Here is a 22,123-nt window from a genome sequence, read left to right on the forward strand (position 1 = left end):
ATAATATCACATCATTATAAAATATTATCTTACACTTTACAGTATCTGATATGTTGTTATCATTGTATTGCAATACTGATAACAAAAGGAAATATACTGTAGGTAGTATGCCATGGCACAGGAAACCATAGTCATAAAATCAGCACAGCTCCAACAAGCCTTAATAAGGTACATGTTTATTATATTTCTGGATTCAAAACTGTTACATTGCAAGACACATTTGTTGTTTCTCAACACTTCATTTACTCTTCTGAATGTGAAAATGCATGTTTGACATGACAATAAAAGCCAAGTTCTCTTTACTTTGGGCAATTACTAAAAAATTACTAAAATTACTAAATTACTAAAATTATGAACTACACAGTATACATCCATAGAATATACTATTATTCTTTATAACTATTTTTTATAGTTTAACTTTATTACATAAGCGGAATTCATCCAGATGAGCACCATGAAATAATATGTAATAATATGTTCTTGTTGTGAGTTTTTAAAATAGGTATTTTTGTATTGTCATGTTATTTTATATATTGTAATTATGATGTATTTGAAGACGAGCAATGTAATTTTCTCCTTGTGGGAACGAATAAAGATTATACTTGATACTTATACTTGATACTTGTTAATATCGGTTCATAAGTAAAATATGTTGCTACATACAACATGTCCGCTTTATCTTAATCCGTCCCATGTACTGTTACACGCCCACACAAAGTGACAATGTGTCAAATTAATAGACTAATTTATACATCTAATCAATGTTTCTCTGAAGCTCCCTTTAGTCAGATTGTTTTTAATCCCATTATTAATCATCTTTTCAATGTGATCGATGCATGTTTGAAGAAGAACAAAATTCATTTGTTCCAAGAGTATATTGCAATGACGATGATGAGATGACCTGGAAAAAACAAGGAGAGCCAGCGCAATTTATTAGTACCTGGGAGGACTTTGGATATCAGCAATCAAGTAATATTTCCTTTTTCTCTATTAAAGTGAATCAGCATACAGCATCTTTTCATGTCATCCTCATGCTACATAACCAAGTTCTAAATGTCAAACTCTCTTTACTAGTAGTGCATACAGGCATTAGAAATAAACAAAAAAGAATACACTGTATTACAAACACGAAACAACCTCATGTATGTTATAATAAAGAATGTTATATTGTACAGTATGTTCGGGTATTACTAAACACAGTAAACCTCAGAAAACCTATAAAAAACCATAGCAAACCCCATCGAACCAACATAAACATTACTGAATCGTGTAGTGTATACACACTTGATATGTCAATTAAAACATTTATGTTAACTACGTATTTTTGGGTTAAAGCCATGTTCCAGTTGATCATATTTTCTACATTGAGAGGGTCTACTTCTGTAGGTGTTTACATCTTCCTATATTTGGAGCTTGCAACCCTCTTCCTCCTTCAGATCTATCTCTGGTGTCCAACATCATCCGATATTCATGGATCTGTCACTGCACAAGCTCTTTTGTGCTCCTTATCCCTGCCAGAACTCTTTCTTACCATTCCACTTTGTGTTCTACTTTAAAAATAATGTGCTTTTCACTAGCCTGTAGCCGTATTTACCATTTACACTGATATAGCATTTCATGGTGACCAATAACAGAGAAAACTCATGAGGTAGACTTGCTATGCACACATGACGTCACAGCAATTTACGACAATGACTGTACAGTGAGTGAGTGTGGCGAAACCGTAAATCTCGCAAATCTACATCCTACGTTGTCAAAATATGGTTCTTGGTAAAGTTGTCCTTTAAAGAACAAGGTCCACAATATCACACTCGGACTCTTGGCAATCTTATACTAAAATAAAGACATTTTAAAAATCTAATTTAAGGTAACAAACTGCAGTTTATAAACTGATTTTTTGAAAATTTATGATAGATTTGTATCTAAAACTGCAAACCAGGACACCTGGAATGAACATAGACCTCATGCCTCTTTATAAGAATGTCCCCTCATTAAAACAAGAATTAGTATAAACTAGAGATAACTATGTTCAGCATGGACCCAGTCAGAGGAATAAAAAAAAAAACATTTTAAATTATGGTTTACAGTAAACATTAATGTGTATATAATTAATCTTTCTTCTATGTCGAATTTCTAGTACTGTAGACGTTCATCAAAAGAACACAATTAATCTAAAATATTGATGACAATTTTTGACAATTAGTATAGTAGAAAAATGTATTATTTTAATTGTATGTTTCCACACATGTCTGATTCAGAAATGACCGGGGTAATAATGTGAAGCGCTTAGAGACTTTGTGTAAGCGCTATTAGATGACATTAATTATTAATATCAAATTCACCTTCTGATAAAAACATACAGTAGGGTAGATAACAATGATTCAAAGGTTATTGCTATAGAATTAATAGAAGATTATAAAAATTGTCAATCAGAAGCTATGCTTTATTTTACCTAATGACTAGCTTAATCTTTCAATGCTGCAAATTATCATAGCTTTTATCAGTTTTTAAAATCAAAATTCTACGAAAATAATGAACTGATTAAATTTCCATGCATGATGCAAGACAAATATTTGAAATTTGTTATTAAAAAGTAATTATTAATTATTAATCATGCTATTGAAATAATAAATGAAATTTTAGCTTTTTAATGCAATCACAGACTTTCATAAGATGAAGGTATTGAAAATAGCAAGATCTCATAACAAAGGGAAAATCAGTATCTTTCTGTTAGAATGTTAATTTACACAATGAATTAAAAATAGATTGGAAATTGATTTTTTGTGTCATTGAATCGGCTGAAGCTGACCAGATCAAACACCATAAATTTAGCATGTCACATAATATGATTACTTGATAGATAGGATGTTTGATATTTGAGTGATCTAAATTCATATGAAAGCTACAGTATATTAAACAAGTGAATTTGACAAGTTCAAGTGCAAAATAATAAACTATATTATTAACTAATTTCAGGTTCATATCAGTATATTGACTTGACAAACTCCCTTGTCAAATTGTGTTTTTCTTCAATGGTATTGGTATACCATTATCAATCAAATCAATTGGATGCAGTGTCCAAGATAACACTGGTAAAATATAGTCTCATAGCAAGAATATTTCAACAGGGGGTACTTTTTCTTTTTCCACAAAAGATGAAAAAATGTCTCCTGAAGTAGAAGTAAAGACACAATCCCTACGTTTTTTTTCCCGTAATAAAAGGTCGCAAACTGCATTAAAAAAAAAAATTATACATAAGCCTATTGCGATCATTGCGTATTTTTTAAACAGTTAAAATTTGTTTGTTTTATATGCCATTTTAATGTCATATAACAGTTATCCACTTTGAACAAAAATTGAATCTAAAAAAAAATGTATTTACCTGAACAAACTGTGATTTAAAGCAAAACATAGTCAAATTGGCTGTCAGGTTTTTGGTTGAATTTGACCATTTATTTTGTCATTTTATATGAGAAAACATTATTTTTTTTGTTGTTTTTTTTACGAAGGGATTAACTTTATTAAAACTACAAAATAACCTATTGAAAGTCTGATTTAATAATTATTCTTCATTTTTCATGTTTTGGGGGAAATACATCTTTAAGTGAAGGAAAAACAATGGACGAACCGCAACTTTTCAGCAAAAATTCTGGTTCTTCTCTGATTTGTTAACAGATTCAATAAAACAAAAGACAATTAATTCAACAAGAAAACACCAGACTACAGTAGGCCTATAATATGTAGTGTACAATGTTTGAAATATAAAGAAAAGTGTGTACATAGTATAAGTAAAAATTTCTATGAACCTTGCGATAAAATGAAAACACATGAAGATTATTACAATGATGGACATGACATCTAGTGTGTATACGGTACTGATTATTGTAATAATTATAGACTAGTTCAAATTGAATGTACACACCTGTACTTCTACATTATCCTATCTTTCATTGAAATCATTAATATGGACAGGTGAAAAGGAGTAAAGAAAACAATTAAAAACATGTTCGTTGAATAGAAAAAGTCATTGAACGAAGAAGCTCAAAATGTTCAATTGAGAGTGAAAAAAAATCTGTACAATGAGCTCTTCAATTACAGTATGGTACAGTAATTTAAAAATGCTAGCATATTAGAATCATGTGATTTATGAAGTAGTAAAAGTAAAGGAAACAATAACAATGGTGTTCAGTTTCAAGAGCAGCCAGAGATGTAGAAGACCTACTTATATGATCATGAACTGACATGGGAAAAAATTAACATATTAATAGTACTTGCTTGGTTTTCCTTAATGTTTATATCCCACTTTCATTGATGTGGTGTAAAAATCAATTTATAAAAAAGAAAAAGCAAAAAAGGATAATTACAGACGTCACAATTTCCCATACATTTCAAAACAAAGCAATTCATTGATTCCTATGATTTCCACGTAATCAGATTTCCTATCTTGATCAATAACAATATCATTTGGAATACTTCAGTGTTTCCTTGTACTGTACATTTCAATATGAAAATTTGATTGATTGATCTTGTTTTTTTGTTTTTTTATCAAATTTGTATAAAATAAATATTGTGAGTAGAGTATTGTGAAAATATTCACAGAGAAGTTTATACTTAAACAATTTTTCAGGCACAATCTCTGTTAGGTGGGGTGGATATAGAAATTAACAGAACTGTATGGTAGGGGAAAATAAACTGATAAGTTGATAGGCTGATGTCTTAAACTAGCTGTAAAATTTCTGAATTCTTTTTCTGTGAAAGTTGCAGCTCTTATAGTACTGTATCTATTGATTGCTTAGGTGTTCTTAGTCTTATCTTGTTTTCATTTTTTTAAATGAAAAACTACACAGGTTATCCTCCCATCCCAGTTAAATACTGTATACAATTACTCTACCCTTGTTTCTATCTTCAAAATGTTAACCTACTGTACCTACCCTAAAGGAACGAAGGATCATTTACCAAGTATCATTATCAACAGTACACCTTTATCCTTTCCCCAAAATAAATAAGATAAAAAACTTTGAGACAAACATCTTACCTGCGACAAAAGATCTGAAATAATATCCAATGGTGCCTGGAATACTTCTTGGTCTTGTAAAGGAGAGGTACGCGTCATTTGTATCATAGCCTAAAGAAAACAAAATTATATATATAGTCAATACAAAATCATTACATTTTCTTGCATAATTTCTATCAGTTAAAATTACCAATGATAGGATTTTTCATGTTTTCTAAATACTAGTCTCATTACAAGACATTTTTAAGAGTGCTCGTACGAAACACATTAATCAAGTTCAAGTAAATGACCGTCTATCTGGATTTAGTGGATTTCGAAGTTGACCTAGTAAAATGTGCAGAGTAGACTCGGTACACCACTCTTTTTTATGCTACATGCGCTGTGACTTAAAACAAAGGAATATATTAGGGAATTTAAATGGAAATCATAATACTACAAGTTTAAATGTTGCCGTTCAGATGTGAGGATATTCTATCAGTTCTGTAGTTCCACAGCATGTTCATGTCTAAGCTGGTCCACTAGGCAAATTTATTAACGTGAATTGATGACTAATGTATCTTAATATCTGAATCTACTTTACTGTACTTTTTGTAATGTGATAAAATGCTCAACGAATCAGGAATATTCGATTCATGCAAAAATATGCAAGAGTGTTATTATTGGTCATGATGAGAAAAGAAGTCTATATGGTAACAAGTGCCTTTAACACATTCCATTAGAGTGTATTTAGCTGACAATGGGTACAAGGCGCCTCTCCTGAAATATAATCACTAGCAAGTTTGTAACATTTCAACATTATAGTCATTTCATATACTTTTGTAGTCTCCTGAAATTAAATTTAATGACACTAAACATTTTGCTGGTAGCTCTTTAACAGACAAATATTGTCTACCTTCTCCAATCATCATTATACAATATTGATGTGGATTTTGTATTTAATAAAGTATGGAGGATAAAATATTTGTATTGTGTTGATAATATCAAGCTATATTTAATTAAATAAATTATATGAAGTAATTGATTTTATTTAAATAATAAATTTAAAAGCCAAATTTGTTTTATTCTTGCCTTCCATACCTGTGTACACGGTGTACACAATATTTTGACTACGCAACAATCAATCATCCATGGATTTATAAAGTTGAAGCAAGCATTATGAGTTTGTATTTCAGACTACTATACCTTGACTTCACGCATAAAAACATCAGGACGAGATGCGTTACAAAGCAGCTTCTTAAATCTGTGGATAGCACGTTTCCATTGTATTGAATGAAGCCATTGATCACGGGTGTATACATTTGATGCCTAGAAGATTTAAAAAATAACACTGTATGATTCTATCTATAGTAGATTTCAATTAGTGATATCATAACAAACTGCTCACTAAAAACCCATCTAATCTTTATTATCCTTCAAGTAATTAAAAAGTGATTAAACTTTGATTCATAGGCCCCGTTTCTGCTGCCAAAAATATACCGTACGGTACGGTATATTTTATATACGGTATATTTTTTGGCAGCAGAAATGGGTCTCATAAAAAATATCCCGTATATATATGCGGTACTGTATATATACCGCATAAATATCCCCATCGTTTGTGGATATTATAATACGGTATATTCCAAAATATACCGTATATTTCGTACCCCGTTTCTGCTGCACTCAAAATATACCGTATGTGGCCCGGCCCATGACATGAGGTCAAAAACTAACAGAGCGTGACGCGTTTGTTTGGTTTTTCTGCTGCATTGACACACACGTGTATAATAAGCAAGCAACAGATCAAAATATCACTGTGGACTGAAGAAATAACTATTTTTGCAATTAAATTGTGGGGAGAAGCGAATGTTGGGGGGAGACTGCATGGCAACAGAAGAGATTGCCCATTCTACATTTCTAGATTGTTTGTGCGATGTAAATTCGTTGCCACTTCTGCTCATTAGATTTAAAATAGAAAGCAATGCTACGACATTTTGAGAAACCATCATTGTTTTGTTTTTGTCATGTAACCTCACTACACGAGACTCTAGGTCAATCCATACTTCCGTCTCACAAAATGCATTTTGGGTAATGAAAGCCAACTTTTTTACAGCCCACCCATGAAGTATGCGCAGTGGAAACGGTGCACGAATTTCATATACAGTATATATACGGTATATTTATACGGTATATTTGGGATTGGCAGCAGAAACAGGGCCATATAGTACCATCCTGTAAGTTATGATGATTCGTTGTTTGAAATGAGATAAAGAATAAAAGTCAAATGTCTGTACATATCTACATTATGTTACACCATGACAAACTAGCATGTGAATAAAGCATTATAACTTTATTAGATTCTCGGAAAAATAACCATGAAAAATGTGCTAATGTGTTGAATACAGTATGTGTGAATCAGTTATAAAACAGTATTGTCTATATACAGTAGTGCCTGTATTGTCAGTGCCTGGTAGGCATATCAAGCTGCAGCAGGACATATATGACACTGACAATGACCCTACATGAACTATAAAAGATTAAAGGTAAAAAACAAACAAGTATACAAAATATCCGTTTACAATTATTTATCTAAAAAATTGGTTTTGGATGACATCAAGAAACACGTCATATATCTAATATCTTAATAGGATGTTATTGCAGCAGCTGTTCTGATTGCCAAATGTACTGTATTTAAAGAGAATTGTTTTTTGTTGTGGAACATCATTAGAAAAAATAATTAAATCTTTAAAATATGTTTAACTTTGTACTGTAGATTCAATATCTATAAATATTTGTTATTAATCTATAGATGGTTGTAGACAATAACAGAAAAAAATGACATAAACTCTGTACTGTATGAACAAAATTAAAAGTTTACAAATAAATGTGATATTCAAAATATTTGTTTACAATTATTCATTTTTTTTAACCCTTCTAAATAAGTCAGGATATATCCTATGATCTTATTGCAGTTGCCAGGTGCCAAAGAGAAAAATTATTATTTGTTATCGAACAATAGAAACCAATCTATGTTAATGGTCACTGTAGGTAGGGTGATGATGAAAAAAAAAATGTATCTGATTTTTTTTAATTCAAAAGATTTTTCCAATTTAAATATCGTTTTCGCAATGATGTCATCTATTAAATGACATCAACCAACATCACATCTCATTTTGAGTACAGAAAAGAGGCAGCGTGTTTTACGATGCGCCATTTAAATATAAAATACTTTACATAATTAATTGTTATTGACTATTCTAATTGCAACATTTTCTACAGTATCTATGAATGTCTTGGTATTTCATGAGGTAATTTCCCGATTGATCGTAATCAAAACGGTACTGGGTTTGGTCTACTAGCGTTCCTGCTCCCAACCAGTACATCCATTCATAGAAGCCTTAATGAAGTAAGCCTACCTGGTGGTGGCCATAGAACGGTCCCGAGATAACGACTATACTTCGGCTTTAGTCGATAGAAGATTGAATAAATTGTTAGAGATAGAGTATACGATGTTATGATTATGTGTAGATATGTGATTTGTTCTTTTTATTCCAATGATGTTATGTATTTAATAAATTTGTTATATCAATTAATTAAATTATCGTAGATTGCATATTATGCGATGAATATTATTTAATAAATTTTTGATATATTATTATTATTATATTAATAAAAAAGATATTTGTTAGTATAAATTAAAAAATATAGGTATAAGGAAGAAAACATTTTCTACAGTATGAATGTCTTGGTATTTCACACCAGTTCCAGTCAAGCTCCAGTCATCTGAAATTGCGCATACAGCATTTGCCACTTTTTGTTCACGTGACCAGGCATGCATATCGAACCAAAAATCAGTCCAGTTTATTATGCGTTCTTCATTTTAAAGTTTCTTCAAGTGTAGTTTGTATTCCGATTTCTACAGTATCTAGTATATATTTTATTACAACATATACATTTTTTTGGGGTCAAAATATGTTTTATTCTAAACATTCAACTCAGAATCTTGACTATAACTCAATAACAATGCAGTTAATTATATTTTTACATTGGAAATAAAATATTCTGAAATAATTACTACAACGATGTTATGCATGAATATGAAAAAAATTAAATATCGATATTTTAAACTGTGGATTACCATCTATAAAGGTAATTTGTATTTTACATAATAAAGTTATTACCAAAGGCAATCATGAAGAGAATAACAAATAGCTAAACACTATAAATGCATAATAAATTCACAACAAAGGTCGAATTTAAAGCTTAATTCTGCCATCAATGGGGAAATAATTTCAGCATTTTCAACTATCAAAAAAAAAAAAGAAAAGCATTGAGACAGGGTACTGAATAAAGTCGACAAAATTTACGATGATAAACATTTGAAAAGGTCTTTTTCTCTCGAACGACTGAAATTGTCAGAAGAGAAATTTGCGTTCTCTACTGGCAATGTAAACCAAATAATTCATTAACAAAACAAATGCTCTTTGCACAAGCCCGAAAACTATACTATCATGACCCTTGGATTAAAATCTCCTTCATCAGGCGATCCATTCAAGCTAACCCAGTCAAGGAAGCCCTTCAACAGTCGGACCCAGCATATATTCGGATGCTGTTATGGAACCACAACTATAGATTTCACAATATAACATCTGATAAAATTTTTGTTTTCATTTAAGTTCAAACTCAAATAACTCATTCATTAAAACCCAAGCAAACACCCACGGTATATTATTTTAATGTTAAAGAAAGCGTATAATTATGTTCTTTTTCATTGACTATATGGACTTGTGCAATCAACTGATTAATTTAATTTTTTTTTTTATTGATTGAACTTTTTTATATGTTTTTATACGTTTATGTTATTTATGTATTATGAGGAGGGGAGACAGCTGGACTTGAGTCTCTATGTTGTCCTTCGATCAAATGATACTTTGTTGTTTTTTGTTTTGCTTACAATACATGTTGATATTTGCTGATTTTGGTCGAAATAAATGTTGAATTGAATACAAATATGACAAGATTCAAATCACCATCATTATAACAAATTATTTAATACCGGCCTTACTTTACTTCTAATATTGTTAAATCCTCCCTGAAATCTCATTTTTTCCCCTGCATGAGAATTTTATTATTGTTATTAATCATGCGCAAAAGCTTTCATAGCATAATGTGGCACACGATCTTGAGTTTAACTAACTAACAGTATTAATTCTGCACATATTTAATGTTTCCAAGTTTGTGCAGAATGACATTTTGACTCGACGGCTAGTAATGTGGCCCTCCTATCAAGAAAACAAATTAAAATTTAGTTGTGACCTGAAGCTTCATCGTGTGGCAACCTAGTTTTAGTAGCAAGGCCTACTGTATTATTTATTGTTATGGAGTAAGTACTGTAGTTGATAATTATTCAATCTACTCAGATCATTTTATTGCATTATAAATTTTATATCATACAGTAATTACTCTGGTAATACAGTAGCATGCTTTAATTAATTTGTATTGATTAAGAACTCAATGATGAATTATTCAGATCATGATTGCAATAGATTATTCAAGATTGCACAACCAATGCAACCAATTAGTACTTTAATAACTACTGTAAAAATTATGTTATGCAAAACATGTTTTGCCAATTTGTCATTTAAGCAGTGCATACTATACATTTAGACTGAATAGTACTGTAGTCTTATTAAATATAATAATAATAATAACATTAAATAATAATAATATTAATAATAATAATAATCTAATAGTACAATTCAATTTCTGGTTTTTCATGAATGTAGGTCAGAATGTGTCGGGTGGGAAAATCAATTTGCACATGTTCAGAAACATGTGCGATGAAGGATGGTGTAAAAAAATACTGACATTTTCTACTATAAGTATAAAAGACATTTCTACAAAGACTATAAACTGAAACTAATAGTTATAGTATCAATTGTTGGAAAGCATGAGTATCTGACATAACATTGTATGCAAAAGATGGACTCCAATGGTGTCAATTCAAATGTTCTTTAGGTTTAGAAATGACCCAGAACAAAAGGTTATCGTCACACTGTTACAGGAAATATTTACAGTAATCCAGGAACACTTCTTAATATAATATAACAAACAAGATGTATTGTGCACCGTCTATAATTGTTCTACTCTGCGTGTAAAATTGAAATGCCGCCTCTTTGAATTGCTTACATTACAGTGGGACTTAGCCCATAGCCTCTCATTAAAAGTACTGTATTGTGTTATGAATATTTTGAATGTTTTATATTTGCGATTTGCCACAAATAATTTCATTCAGTGGAAGGTGAACATTTGTTACATTCACTTGGATTTCGCCTTGTGAAAATATTACAATACTTTCATCTTTTACCCCATGCAATTGTACCATTTCACTATTATAAATATTCTCTATATCAAATCATAATTATTCATATTCAAAATATAGTATATTTTGAGTTCCTATCTCTACTGCAAAAAATGACCATACAATAATTCTTTCAGCTGGTAGAAAAAAACATGTTTTGGTTTATTGCCACAAACCACTCTTTGGAACAAGTTCAAAGGGTCACAAATTTGTAATTAGACTTTGGTTTTACAATTTACAATTAGTTTAATTGACCTCTGAAATACGTGACCTTCCATAAAATTGTTGTTGATTGTGACATCATCTGCTTTTAGAGAGCTTTTAACTTGGCAAATATTCATTAAATACACAGCCAATACTGGAAGTAAATCAACAGGATCATGATTAATTTGCATAATTCATACAGTACATCCATTCGGAAGCATGCTGAAAGGTTTTAATTGGCCGCCTAGTTTATGTTGTCTATAAAATGGCTGGTGTGAAAACACTAAAAGTATTCTGTACTTGATGAATTGTTATGAGTTGGTTGAATGGAAAGAATGATAGGTTGAAAGATTCTTTCCATTTGAACCCATACAAAACTTTCATTATTTGGCAACACCCCTACTGTATCAACAGCTAAGTAAACTATACTACAATAGGGCACCATACAAAAGACTAATAATAACACTACTTTAATAACCAAATCAAAAGAGCCATACAAAAGTCGGTGGTCAGATTGTTGCCACGGAACTAAAGACAACACACTTTAAATGAGTAATAATATTCATGACTACTATAATAGTCGCACAGTAATCTAAACATTTTCCATAGACTTATATTAGAATTAATAGTAATATTGGAATAGAGGAAATCGTGTTAGGAAATCAACCAATAAAATAATGATACACTTTTAGTCTTTAAAGATGAAATTATTTTCAATTCATTAACAAATAATGTAAAGAAATACCTGCTAAAAATCTGGTCTGTGTACCATAGTTTTCAAATGTGTTACTTCACAGCACTTCGACCTTTTAGACGTACAGTACCTCGATATAATGAATGTCTAGTACTGTTTTTAAAAATGTTTCCATTACAATGGTCATTTTGATAATAATAATAATAATGGAAGTCTTTCTTATAGAGCATCTAATACAATGTTTCTAAGTGATTTACACACGAAAATAATTCATAAAATATCCTAAAATAACCAAAAAAAAGAAGAAAAGCTGATGGAGGTACTGTACTGTACTCAAAACCTCCATGGTTTGTACTCAAAATCATCTTTTTTTATGAAAGAGTTCTAACTAAACAAATTCTTTTTTATCTACAAATTTGTTTGGCAACTGTGGTACAATTTTTATAAAACAAAAATGTTTACAGTAAAAACAGAAAAAAAACCCACAAAATTATGAAAATTTACGGATTCCAATTATATTAGCCAAAAGATTATTACAGCAGAAATACTGTAGATGGGTTTAATATGAATCATATGAATTAATCCACTTTAGTTTACTTCAGGTTAATGTGAATGTGAAGATTGATTTGTCCAATTCCTGAAAAGTCTTACATGGCGTACAGTATGGCTGGTTTAATGGTAACGAATTCAGGGAATATACCAATTACATTAAGTGAACTTGGTGATTATAGATTTCAAATGTAAAACACTACCAAGTTGTACTGTACTAATTGTTGAGATCATTATGAAACAGGGTTTGCTATGTATCCCACATGTTTCTAAAAGGAAATCAATAAAGTTGAGAATGTCTTGACGTTATAAACGCCATATACTGTAGTACCATCTTCTGGAGTTAAAAGTTGAGATACAGTAATTTTGAAATTTATCATTTTTATAGACCAAAAATGGTTAATCTGGCTCAGATAGGCATACAGTTCACTAAGGTTGACCCTGGTCTCTCCCAATTTTTGTTTTGTTATGTAAACACTAAAAGACGAATAAATAATGAAATATCTTTTGTCAACAAACAAGCTAAGTAAATAATAACCAACAATATACTGTAATATTTAATACACTGTACATTATTCCATGACTATGCAGTGGATTATTTCTCTTTAAAAAACCTGAATACAATATTACTACGGTTTAATTAACACAGTAACTCTTAACAATGAGTGTCTATTGCTTCAAATAATATGCTGTATTATATTACAAAAGAAAATAAAACCCCGCCTACACAGACTTCCGAATGTTTATCTGATTTTCTCTAACTTTGAAATATGATGTGTCAGCCATTACTGATGAATAGGTAATTGTTTTTAAGCTTAAAGATGTACTGTATTGTCCCTTTGACTAATTCCAACAAAAATTTTTTTTTGTAATTTTGAAAAAAAGTGGGTCATTTTAAAGTATCATAATAGTTATTAACTTTCACCAAAAATTAGTCAAAAAAAAAATAATTTAACCGAAATACAGATGTTTTTTTGTTCAAAAAATAACTTTGACTTCCAGTCAAAGTTTTCAATCAAAAGATATCCCATAATGCAATGCGCTTGTTTGGCTACTCTGTATGCATAATCATAAAACTTCCTCGCGATCTGTGTGAAAACACCTTCTCAACCGTGATGAGTTGTAAACAATCCTAATTAGCATGCATAATGCATACTCATGGTTTGAAATCTTTGTTTACTTTCGCTTGCGACGATTTCTCAGACGAAATGTAATCTAATTAATTTACCTGTTAATTACGTAAACTGTTGTTTTTGGCTCGAATTTTCGACTTAAAGTGAATAACTTTAATATTAATTTGATATGGCCAATTTAAAATTAGAATATTTTTTTTTTTCATTTTTTGTGTTTCAAGGGACAATACATCTTTAAACTGGAAACTGAAGAAACAGCCAGCAGTGAAGTGCCTACCAGATCAGCACACCGGGAGAAGATTCTGTACTGAATAGCATACCAAATTCACCAACGAAGACGAGACAAGTTTGTTTTGTAAGATTGTTACAGTCTACATACTGGGGGCAAGTCCTTGTTTAAGTCTATGATTGAAATGTTAGAGCAATGACCTGTATGGTACTGCATTTTCTGATGGTACGTTAGCACTGCAATACAATGACAGTTGAAGCAGTTATTCAGGTTGCTCTTTGAAAATTTCTTAAGATTAATTACGGTAACTCTATAATGTACAGTAATACTTTTGATTGACACATTGTAAAAACAATGTTTGAAAGAAGTACTGTATGATGTTGATATCCTGTAAAACATTAAAACAAAAAAAACTCTAAACAACAGTATCTTCAAAAGCGGTTTATAAACACAGGGTCACGTTATACTATTGGAGAATAAAACCGGTTTCTCGGTATTGTGGTCGTGTTATGACGTTATTGTTTTCCACAGAGAATAGACAAATACTCAGGCCGTTCAGTTGACATTTTCGTTAAAAATTATTCAACAAAAACCGGTTTAAAGAATGGTTTTGGCAAGTTGCCCAACTACATTTCCTTTTTGCATTTTCTGTTTGACCAAATTCTATTGCAAATGAAACATACAGAACAGAACATTCCCTTTCCTACAGGAAAAGGTGTTCCCTACAGTAATTAATATTACGAAAGGGTATCTATTTTATACTTAAAACATAAAGAATTACCTGTTGCAATTTAAGTCATCTCACTTTAAATAAATGTACTGATATGATAGCACACCATTCAGTAAAATATATTATTTTTAAACAAAATAATAAACTTGGCGTCAGTGTTTCTTTTTATATCTTTTTTTAAATACCACTTGATAATGTAGGCCTATAGTGTGTTGGCATATCAGTTTTCCTTTCCTTTTTTTGTGCTGAATTTCAACATTTAATAATAATCCTCCTTAGAACTGGTTTGAAACTTTACCTACTGTACTATTTGATTTCCATACTTATTTCTTTCGTTGTACACCATTTAAAATACAGTAGTAAGTCTGCCTCTTTATGTTACATAATAATAGGAACTTTTGATTTGAGAGACCAAAGCCCTAGTATGACTAAACTTTCCCACATTTGCACAATGAATTTACATGATCTACTTTCATTGGCAATCGCAAATCCAAAGGTCTCTAAACTTGGTTATTATTATGAAAAGGTTCCCTATGATCTAGCAAAAGATAATGTAAACACACTGTACCTGTAAAATGATGGATGCGGATGGCATACTAATACGAAGGCAGCAGTTCTGTCCAACTTGCCATCGGGTCAAAGGATGTACTTCCATGATGCTGCAATATGGGATTGGGCATTCCATATTTCCAGTAGGCTATAAAAACAACACCATAATTTTTTTTAATGAAATCTGTGTTCAAAATGAGTTTCTTCTAGATGCACAAACAGTCTGGCAAAACACTTCAGTAAATCCCTAGTAGATATTATTATTATATTACTTGTGTAGGAAATTTAAAATTTATTATAACTTATAAAGGTAGTACATTTTTAATCATTTATGATACTACTACAAACAGGTCTGAAGTTAGAAAAATAAAAAAAAAATTGAGGGTGGAACTGGAAGAAGGTAGAAAGAAACACAATCTTTGTGGATTTTTAATCTTCAATTTTATATTTATTTGTACAGAAGTTGGGATTTAAAGCGGGCCACTAAAATATTAGAATCGCCTTATTTTTCACATTTTTAACTCATTTAAAAGATGAAAAAAATTATCGCAATAGGACCATAATTAATTTATTTTTACATTATTGTAGTTTGCAACCTTAAATTAGATCTAAAAAATGTAGGGAATGGGACTTTAACCTGTTTTCTTTATTAATACTATATGCTCCAATTTAATACATTAATAAATGATGAATGAAAAGTGTCTGGTTGATACAATAACAGAATTGATTAAAGTTTGTGATTTTAGTTCTGTCAAGTACAACCTTATAATTTATTTTTTACTAAACTGTGTGTGTGCCAGCAAGTATTTGATTGCACTTAATTACACATGACCTAGTTTCTTGCTATTCGACATTAAACTATAGAAAAGGCAATCAGCAACATGCAATAACCATGATTTGTTTGTGTCTAGGTCTGTGACAAATATGCTTTTCTAAACATCAAAGACTAAAACATTTCACATGGTATCTCATTTGTGATTACTCAAACAAGCACGAATGTGCAATACTCGGGGTACAGCGAAAGAAGCTGTATACAGACGTATACAGTTAGAAAGTTAAAGAAAAATAGGTTTCGCCAGGGCTCGAACCGGGACCTTCTGCGTGTTAAGCAGACTTGACAACCACTACACTACGAAACCTCTTACATTAAAAATGTGGGTTACAGAAAGTTTTTTAATCCATTTAAATTACAAATAAATGGTAATAAGCACAAAGCAAAATAAACATGTGTAAAAGTGATAATTACCGATTACACAAAATAAGTATTTTAAAAAATAATAAAAATAAGATATACTCTGTATAATTATCATATTGCGTATACAGTACTTTTCACCATAAAGTTTAAAAAAAAGGTTTCGCCCGGGCTCGAACCAGGTACCTTCTGCGTGTTAAGCAAACGTGATAACCACTACGCCAAGAAGCCGCATATAACTACATAACGCTGTGGTGTGTGTCACACATTGTGGCTTCTTAATTAAACAAATTAATTAACAAAAAAGCACGAATGTGCAATATTCGGGATACAGCGAAAGAAGCTGTATACTGACGTATACAGTTATTTCACCATAAAGTTAAAGAAAAATAGGTTTCGCCAGGGCTCGAACCGGGACCTTCTGCGTGTTAAGCAGACTTGACAACCACTACACTACGAAAACCACTTACACTAAAAATGTGGGTTACAGAAAGTTTTTTAATCCATTTAAATTACAAATAAATATGGTAATAAGCACAAAGAAAAATAAACATGTGTAAAAGTGATAATTACCGATTACACAAAATAAGTATTTAAAAAAATAATAAAAATAAGATATACTGTGTATAATTATCATATTGCATATACAGTACTTTTCACCATAAAGTTTAAAAAAAAAGGTTTCGTCCGGACTCGAACCAGGTACCTTCTGCGTGTTAAGCAAACGTGATAACCACTACGCCAAGAATCCGCATATAACCATATAACTACATAACGCTGTGGTGTGTGTCACACATTGTGGCTTCTTAATTAAACAAATTAATTAACAAAAAATTAAAAATCCGGCTCTATAGCTTTGAGAACATGTCCCTGTAGTATGTTCATGCCAAATCCCAGCTCAATACTACTGTACAACGAATAAGGGAGGAGTAGTACTTTAAAAAACGCACTTTTTACTCAATAGTGTCCAGATGGAAGAAGAGGAGGAGAAAATGAGTAAGTCCTAGACTCGGGTACCCCGAGTAAAAATCAGTTATTATTATTACATTTATATCAACCAGCAGTGGATCTAGCATTTTTAATTTAAATTTAATAAGGGATTAATTGATCACCATGATTTGCTGACTCGAACTGATAGTGTCTGTATTTAATCAATCCTACTGTACAGTATATCATCATATTAGGTTATTTGAAGTACAGTGTAAATCTAAATTATAAATTAATAATTTAATTTTTAATTTTTTGTATTGTACATTTTTCTGGCTGAATAAACACAGAATGAATGGATGTAAACAAACAGGCTATTGTTCAATTATGCCCATGTTTTCAGTATGAATTGTTTGATTACAGTATACCATGGACCTACAGTATCAATTACAGTAGATAATGTTATACTGTAGGTTCATTATACAAACTTACAAAAACCTAGTAAAGTATCAATCAATCATTTAGGTTTGAAAAAAAACAAACGATTTTTTTTCTTTAAAACTGAGCATCGAATGTTTATAATCTAAGATGTAGAATAATAAGAACTTTCTTATGGTGCCAAGATTTTATTGTAAGATTTTAAAATATTACAGTTAAGTGTTTTTTTTACAAATTCTATTTACTGTACACATTAGCTAAAAAATCAACAAAAAAATCTGATATTTTTTCAGTTTTTGCTTATTATAGCTAACAGTATCTTGTGATATTTCAGCCTTTTTACAAATGTAATTTTCTTATCAAACTCAGAAAACAAAGGCTTTTCTGTTTCATTTTGTGTGACACAAGTTTTTTGTGAGAGGTTTAATTACAATACCAGTTTTTACATCTTAATCTGTTTTGAAAGAACAAATTAATTGATTTACAATATTATAGTATTCAAAATTGTTATTCTGCAAGATTTGATTACAACTCCCTGATTTGAAAGCTGCACTGGAAACCAAATAAAAAATCATACTTTGTTTACAGTAAGTAGCAGTAACATGTTGCAAATAAATAATGCATCATAATACAGTATGTCTGGTATACAATTTTAATTATGAATCTAATGTTATGGTGCCTGGGGATTCAACATCCAGATGCTTCTTTTGATTTTAATATTCTACAGTTCATTAACAATTTGATCTGAATAAAATGCAGTCTGTTCATAGTGGTTGATGGATTTGTTGTCTAGGACATGAGTGCCAACTAAATTCAACTTATGTTCAGAGTTTCGTACAATGAAATACAAATTTTTGGCTGTGTTACTCGAAAATAAAAAATGTCAAGAAAGGAAGACTTGAAACAGTAAATTTGTTTCAAAGGTTTTGGAATACAATATTCCACCCAAGAAAGCCGCAAACAAATTGTACAATTAAATAGAAAATAGCTGGCTCTAAGGAAGACATCTACTTGAAGCTTTTGTCTTTGTTTTAAATTTCCTGCTCTATAAGCAACCATTCCTGCTTTGTACTCCATAGCTTTTGGAGGCGTGCCTTTATAACTATGCCTTTTGTTTGTTAACATCTTTGATTGGCTGATTTGTTTTATTATGTAATTTTGTGACTTATATATGTTATCCTTTGTTACAATTCTCTTCACCTGATGATGGGCTATGCCCGAAACATGTCGTAAAAATAAATCTATATTGAGGCAGTTTTAACTTATTTGATCTTGAACCATAAAACATGGATTTCTTCAAATCCACCTTTCATTCAATGGGAGATGTTTTATACTGTTTATACTGTAGTTGAGTAGTCTTACCAACACTACAGTAATTTATACAGGTTTAAGAACTCCTCTCTTTATGTATAAAATACAGAGCTAAATGTAAGTAAAGCAAGAAAAACAACAATTCTGGACCAACAATACAGTGCACTATGGTCACTACTGTACCCTGTGCTACCGCCATAGTGTCCGAAATTATCATTGCTTTTATTGTGAATACTACTGTATTAAACAGAAAAGTGATACGTTTGTTGAACAATAAATTGTATAAGTTTTCGTTTAAAGAGCATAACGCTGACATTTGATCGCCTGGCGCTAAGCAACTCGCGGTGAGTTTGACAGTGTGACGTCAATTACAATTGAAGGAAGCTTGATTATTTTTACTGAAGTTGTATGTATTGGGTACAGTACTGTATTTTCTATAAACGATTCAATATTCAGTATCTTCAAAGCAATAGGAAGATCAATAATTATAGAATCAGTAGCATTTCGTCAACTAATGAACAATTTCCATTTAGCAAGATTATAGCAAATGATCAATCAAAGTTTCAAATTATACTGTAGAATGAATATAACAATGAGAGAATACTACTGTACTATCTATTATATCTTTGCACAGTTTAAATAACAAATTGTATAAATACAATTTTTTTTTCTTGGTCAGCTGTTAGTGTTATAATAGTGGGGCTCCTATAGACTTAAGATACTTCAAATTTAGTTATAAGCATAAACACTATGAAAACAATGGCAAAAGTACTACTTTCTATTCATGTTCAATACTAAACATATCCATTTAACTCAATACTTTATTAGAGTTATATTGTTAAAAATAATAGATCTGGACCTACTGTACCGTCAGTATATGACATTTCACTGCTTTTACATTTAGTAGTATTGTTGTTTATGGACAGAAATAAGTGGAAAATCATACTTTTTTTAAACTAATCTGCTTGTATCGTAATTCAACATTATACAGGGAAAATTATAAACCAGCGCTCGAGTTAATGGTATGTTGCTTTTTATTACACAACATATGAAATATTCAATCTGGTCTAAGTCCATCGAAATACCGTGTTGCCCTTTCTCAGTCTTTAAACGTATCAGAATTCTAAGGGGTATCATTCCATATGTTTGACAATAGATTGAATATTTTCTCCAAAAATCAGTGATCATATAAAAAATATCTACCACCAATTAAAGAAGCCCTGAACAACATGTTAAACCTTATTTACTCTTCCCCGGTTAAACAATCTGTGCCTATCATCAAGCTGGTTTGTTTGGGCCAATGTTCTAAACATTTATCTGTTGGTTTTAACGTTAATATTAATAATATATTATTTTTACAAAATGTCAAAAATTGTAGAAATGGGGATTTTGTATTCTGACTCTGTATACTGTAAAGCTCTGTTTACATTTTAAAACTTTATGTGACAAAAAAATGTTCTCATATCGACATGATGATGTTATATTAGTACCATAATTAAGCATGTATAGTATCATTACGATATTTGGGCACATCACACATTTTTTGTCAAACTACAGTACAGTTTGATTGTATAGACAGAGCTAAGATCAACAAGTTTCCATTCCCTTTGTTTGAAATCGGCAGGTACTGTAATTTCACCCAGCAGAACTGTACATTACATCATAATAGTTAATACTTACGGTTCTAGAATAAATTGTACTCTCACTGAGAACTAAGTGATGCGTCTCAATTTTTCGCAATAATTTCATATTCATGATCTTATTAATGACGTTACTAGCATGGTTTACGACACAAAGTTGTATTACGCTCTCGTGTATAAGCTTGTATTTTGGTTCTCCATTCATACAAGTTAGACCATACTGCATCATGCCTTTCTGTGATTGGTGAAAAGTGTTTGCCATTGTTGCTGACAAAGATCAAGTATGACGAACAGATTGTTTTGTGGTCAGGTTTATATGCGTTCAAGCGTAAAATTGCTTCCTGATGATATCGTCTCAAGGTTTATAAATCCAGTTCCGTTTTTTAGTCTAAAAAACAACACATTGTATGAGTAAAATCTGAAATGAAAAATTATTGAACATTATTTATCAATTATTAAATCTATCTTATTAGATTTATTTACACATAATTACAAAAATACAACAAAAACTATATCAATTTACATATTAGAAAAGTTCATATTCATTTGGATTCGCTGTAACTGTATTTTGTCTTTATGTCTTTTATGTGTAAACTGACTTTGGGGTTGGGTCAACCGGCTCAGCTACAGTGATTAAGTTCACTTATTGACCCTGGTCTCCCCAATTTCAGTTTTTTTGTTTTGTATATACTTAAATAGACCAAATAAATAATGAAATGAAATGAAATTTATTAATTAATTAAAAGTATTATTTAAAATACTTTGTTTACAGAATCACAAAGAAATCTTACAATTACACTAACAATAGAACCTCTATTATTAAAGGCGACTAATCCTAAAAAGTATCCCCTTAATACTATTATTAGGGGTATATTCTTTAAATAGTGTTGGCCATATAGTATAGAATTACCGCTTTGTCGTTTTACTGGAAAGTGTCCCATCCCCTGAAAAAAGGTACAGTAGTAACTGTAGGGGTTCTCCTGAATTGTAAGACTAAATGAATGATGAATTAATGAATGAATTTGGACAAAAGGCTAGACTATTTTGTAGTTAATTACTGTACTGTGTAATTTAGGTTTGTTTTGTATTTAATTTAATTTCATTGTGCCAGCATGTTTATAAAAAACCATTTTAAATTTCAAGTATGACGTCTGACTTTGAATTGATTTAACT

At 30.7% G+C, this 22,123-nt stretch overlaps 1 protein-coding gene across 3 annotated transcripts in view; it reads right to left on the bottom strand.

Annotated features, from left to right (window-relative positions):
* The window catches only part of LOC140057478 (C-Maf-inducing protein-like), a 56,935-nt gene that overhangs the window by 33,426 nt on the left and 1,386 nt on the right, over positions 1–22,123 (bottom strand). For 2 of the 3 annotated variants that reach the window (XM_072103150.1, XM_072103152.1), the window contains exons 2-5: positions 20,991–21,368; positions 15,462–15,590; positions 6,197–6,319; positions 5,036–5,125 (exon numbers count right to left, since the gene is read on the bottom strand). In XM_072103150.1, the coding sequence (XP_071959251.1) occupies positions 5,036–5,125; positions 6,197–6,319; positions 15,462–15,590; positions 20,991–21,212 (564 nt within the window). In that variant the 5' untranslated portion in view covers positions 21,213–21,368. The remainder of the gene's footprint in view (positions 1–5,035; positions 5,126–6,196; positions 6,320–15,461; positions 15,591–20,990; positions 21,369–22,123) is intronic. The other variant, XM_072103151.1, reaches the window with a different exon arrangement.

The sequence above is a fragment of the Antedon mediterranea genome, chromosome 8, assembly GCF_964355755.1.
Source record: "Antedon mediterranea chromosome 8, ecAntMedi1.1, whole genome shotgun sequence".
NCBI classification, from domain to species: Eukaryota; Metazoa; Echinodermata; class Crinoidea; order Comatulida; family Antedonidae; genus Antedon; species Antedon mediterranea.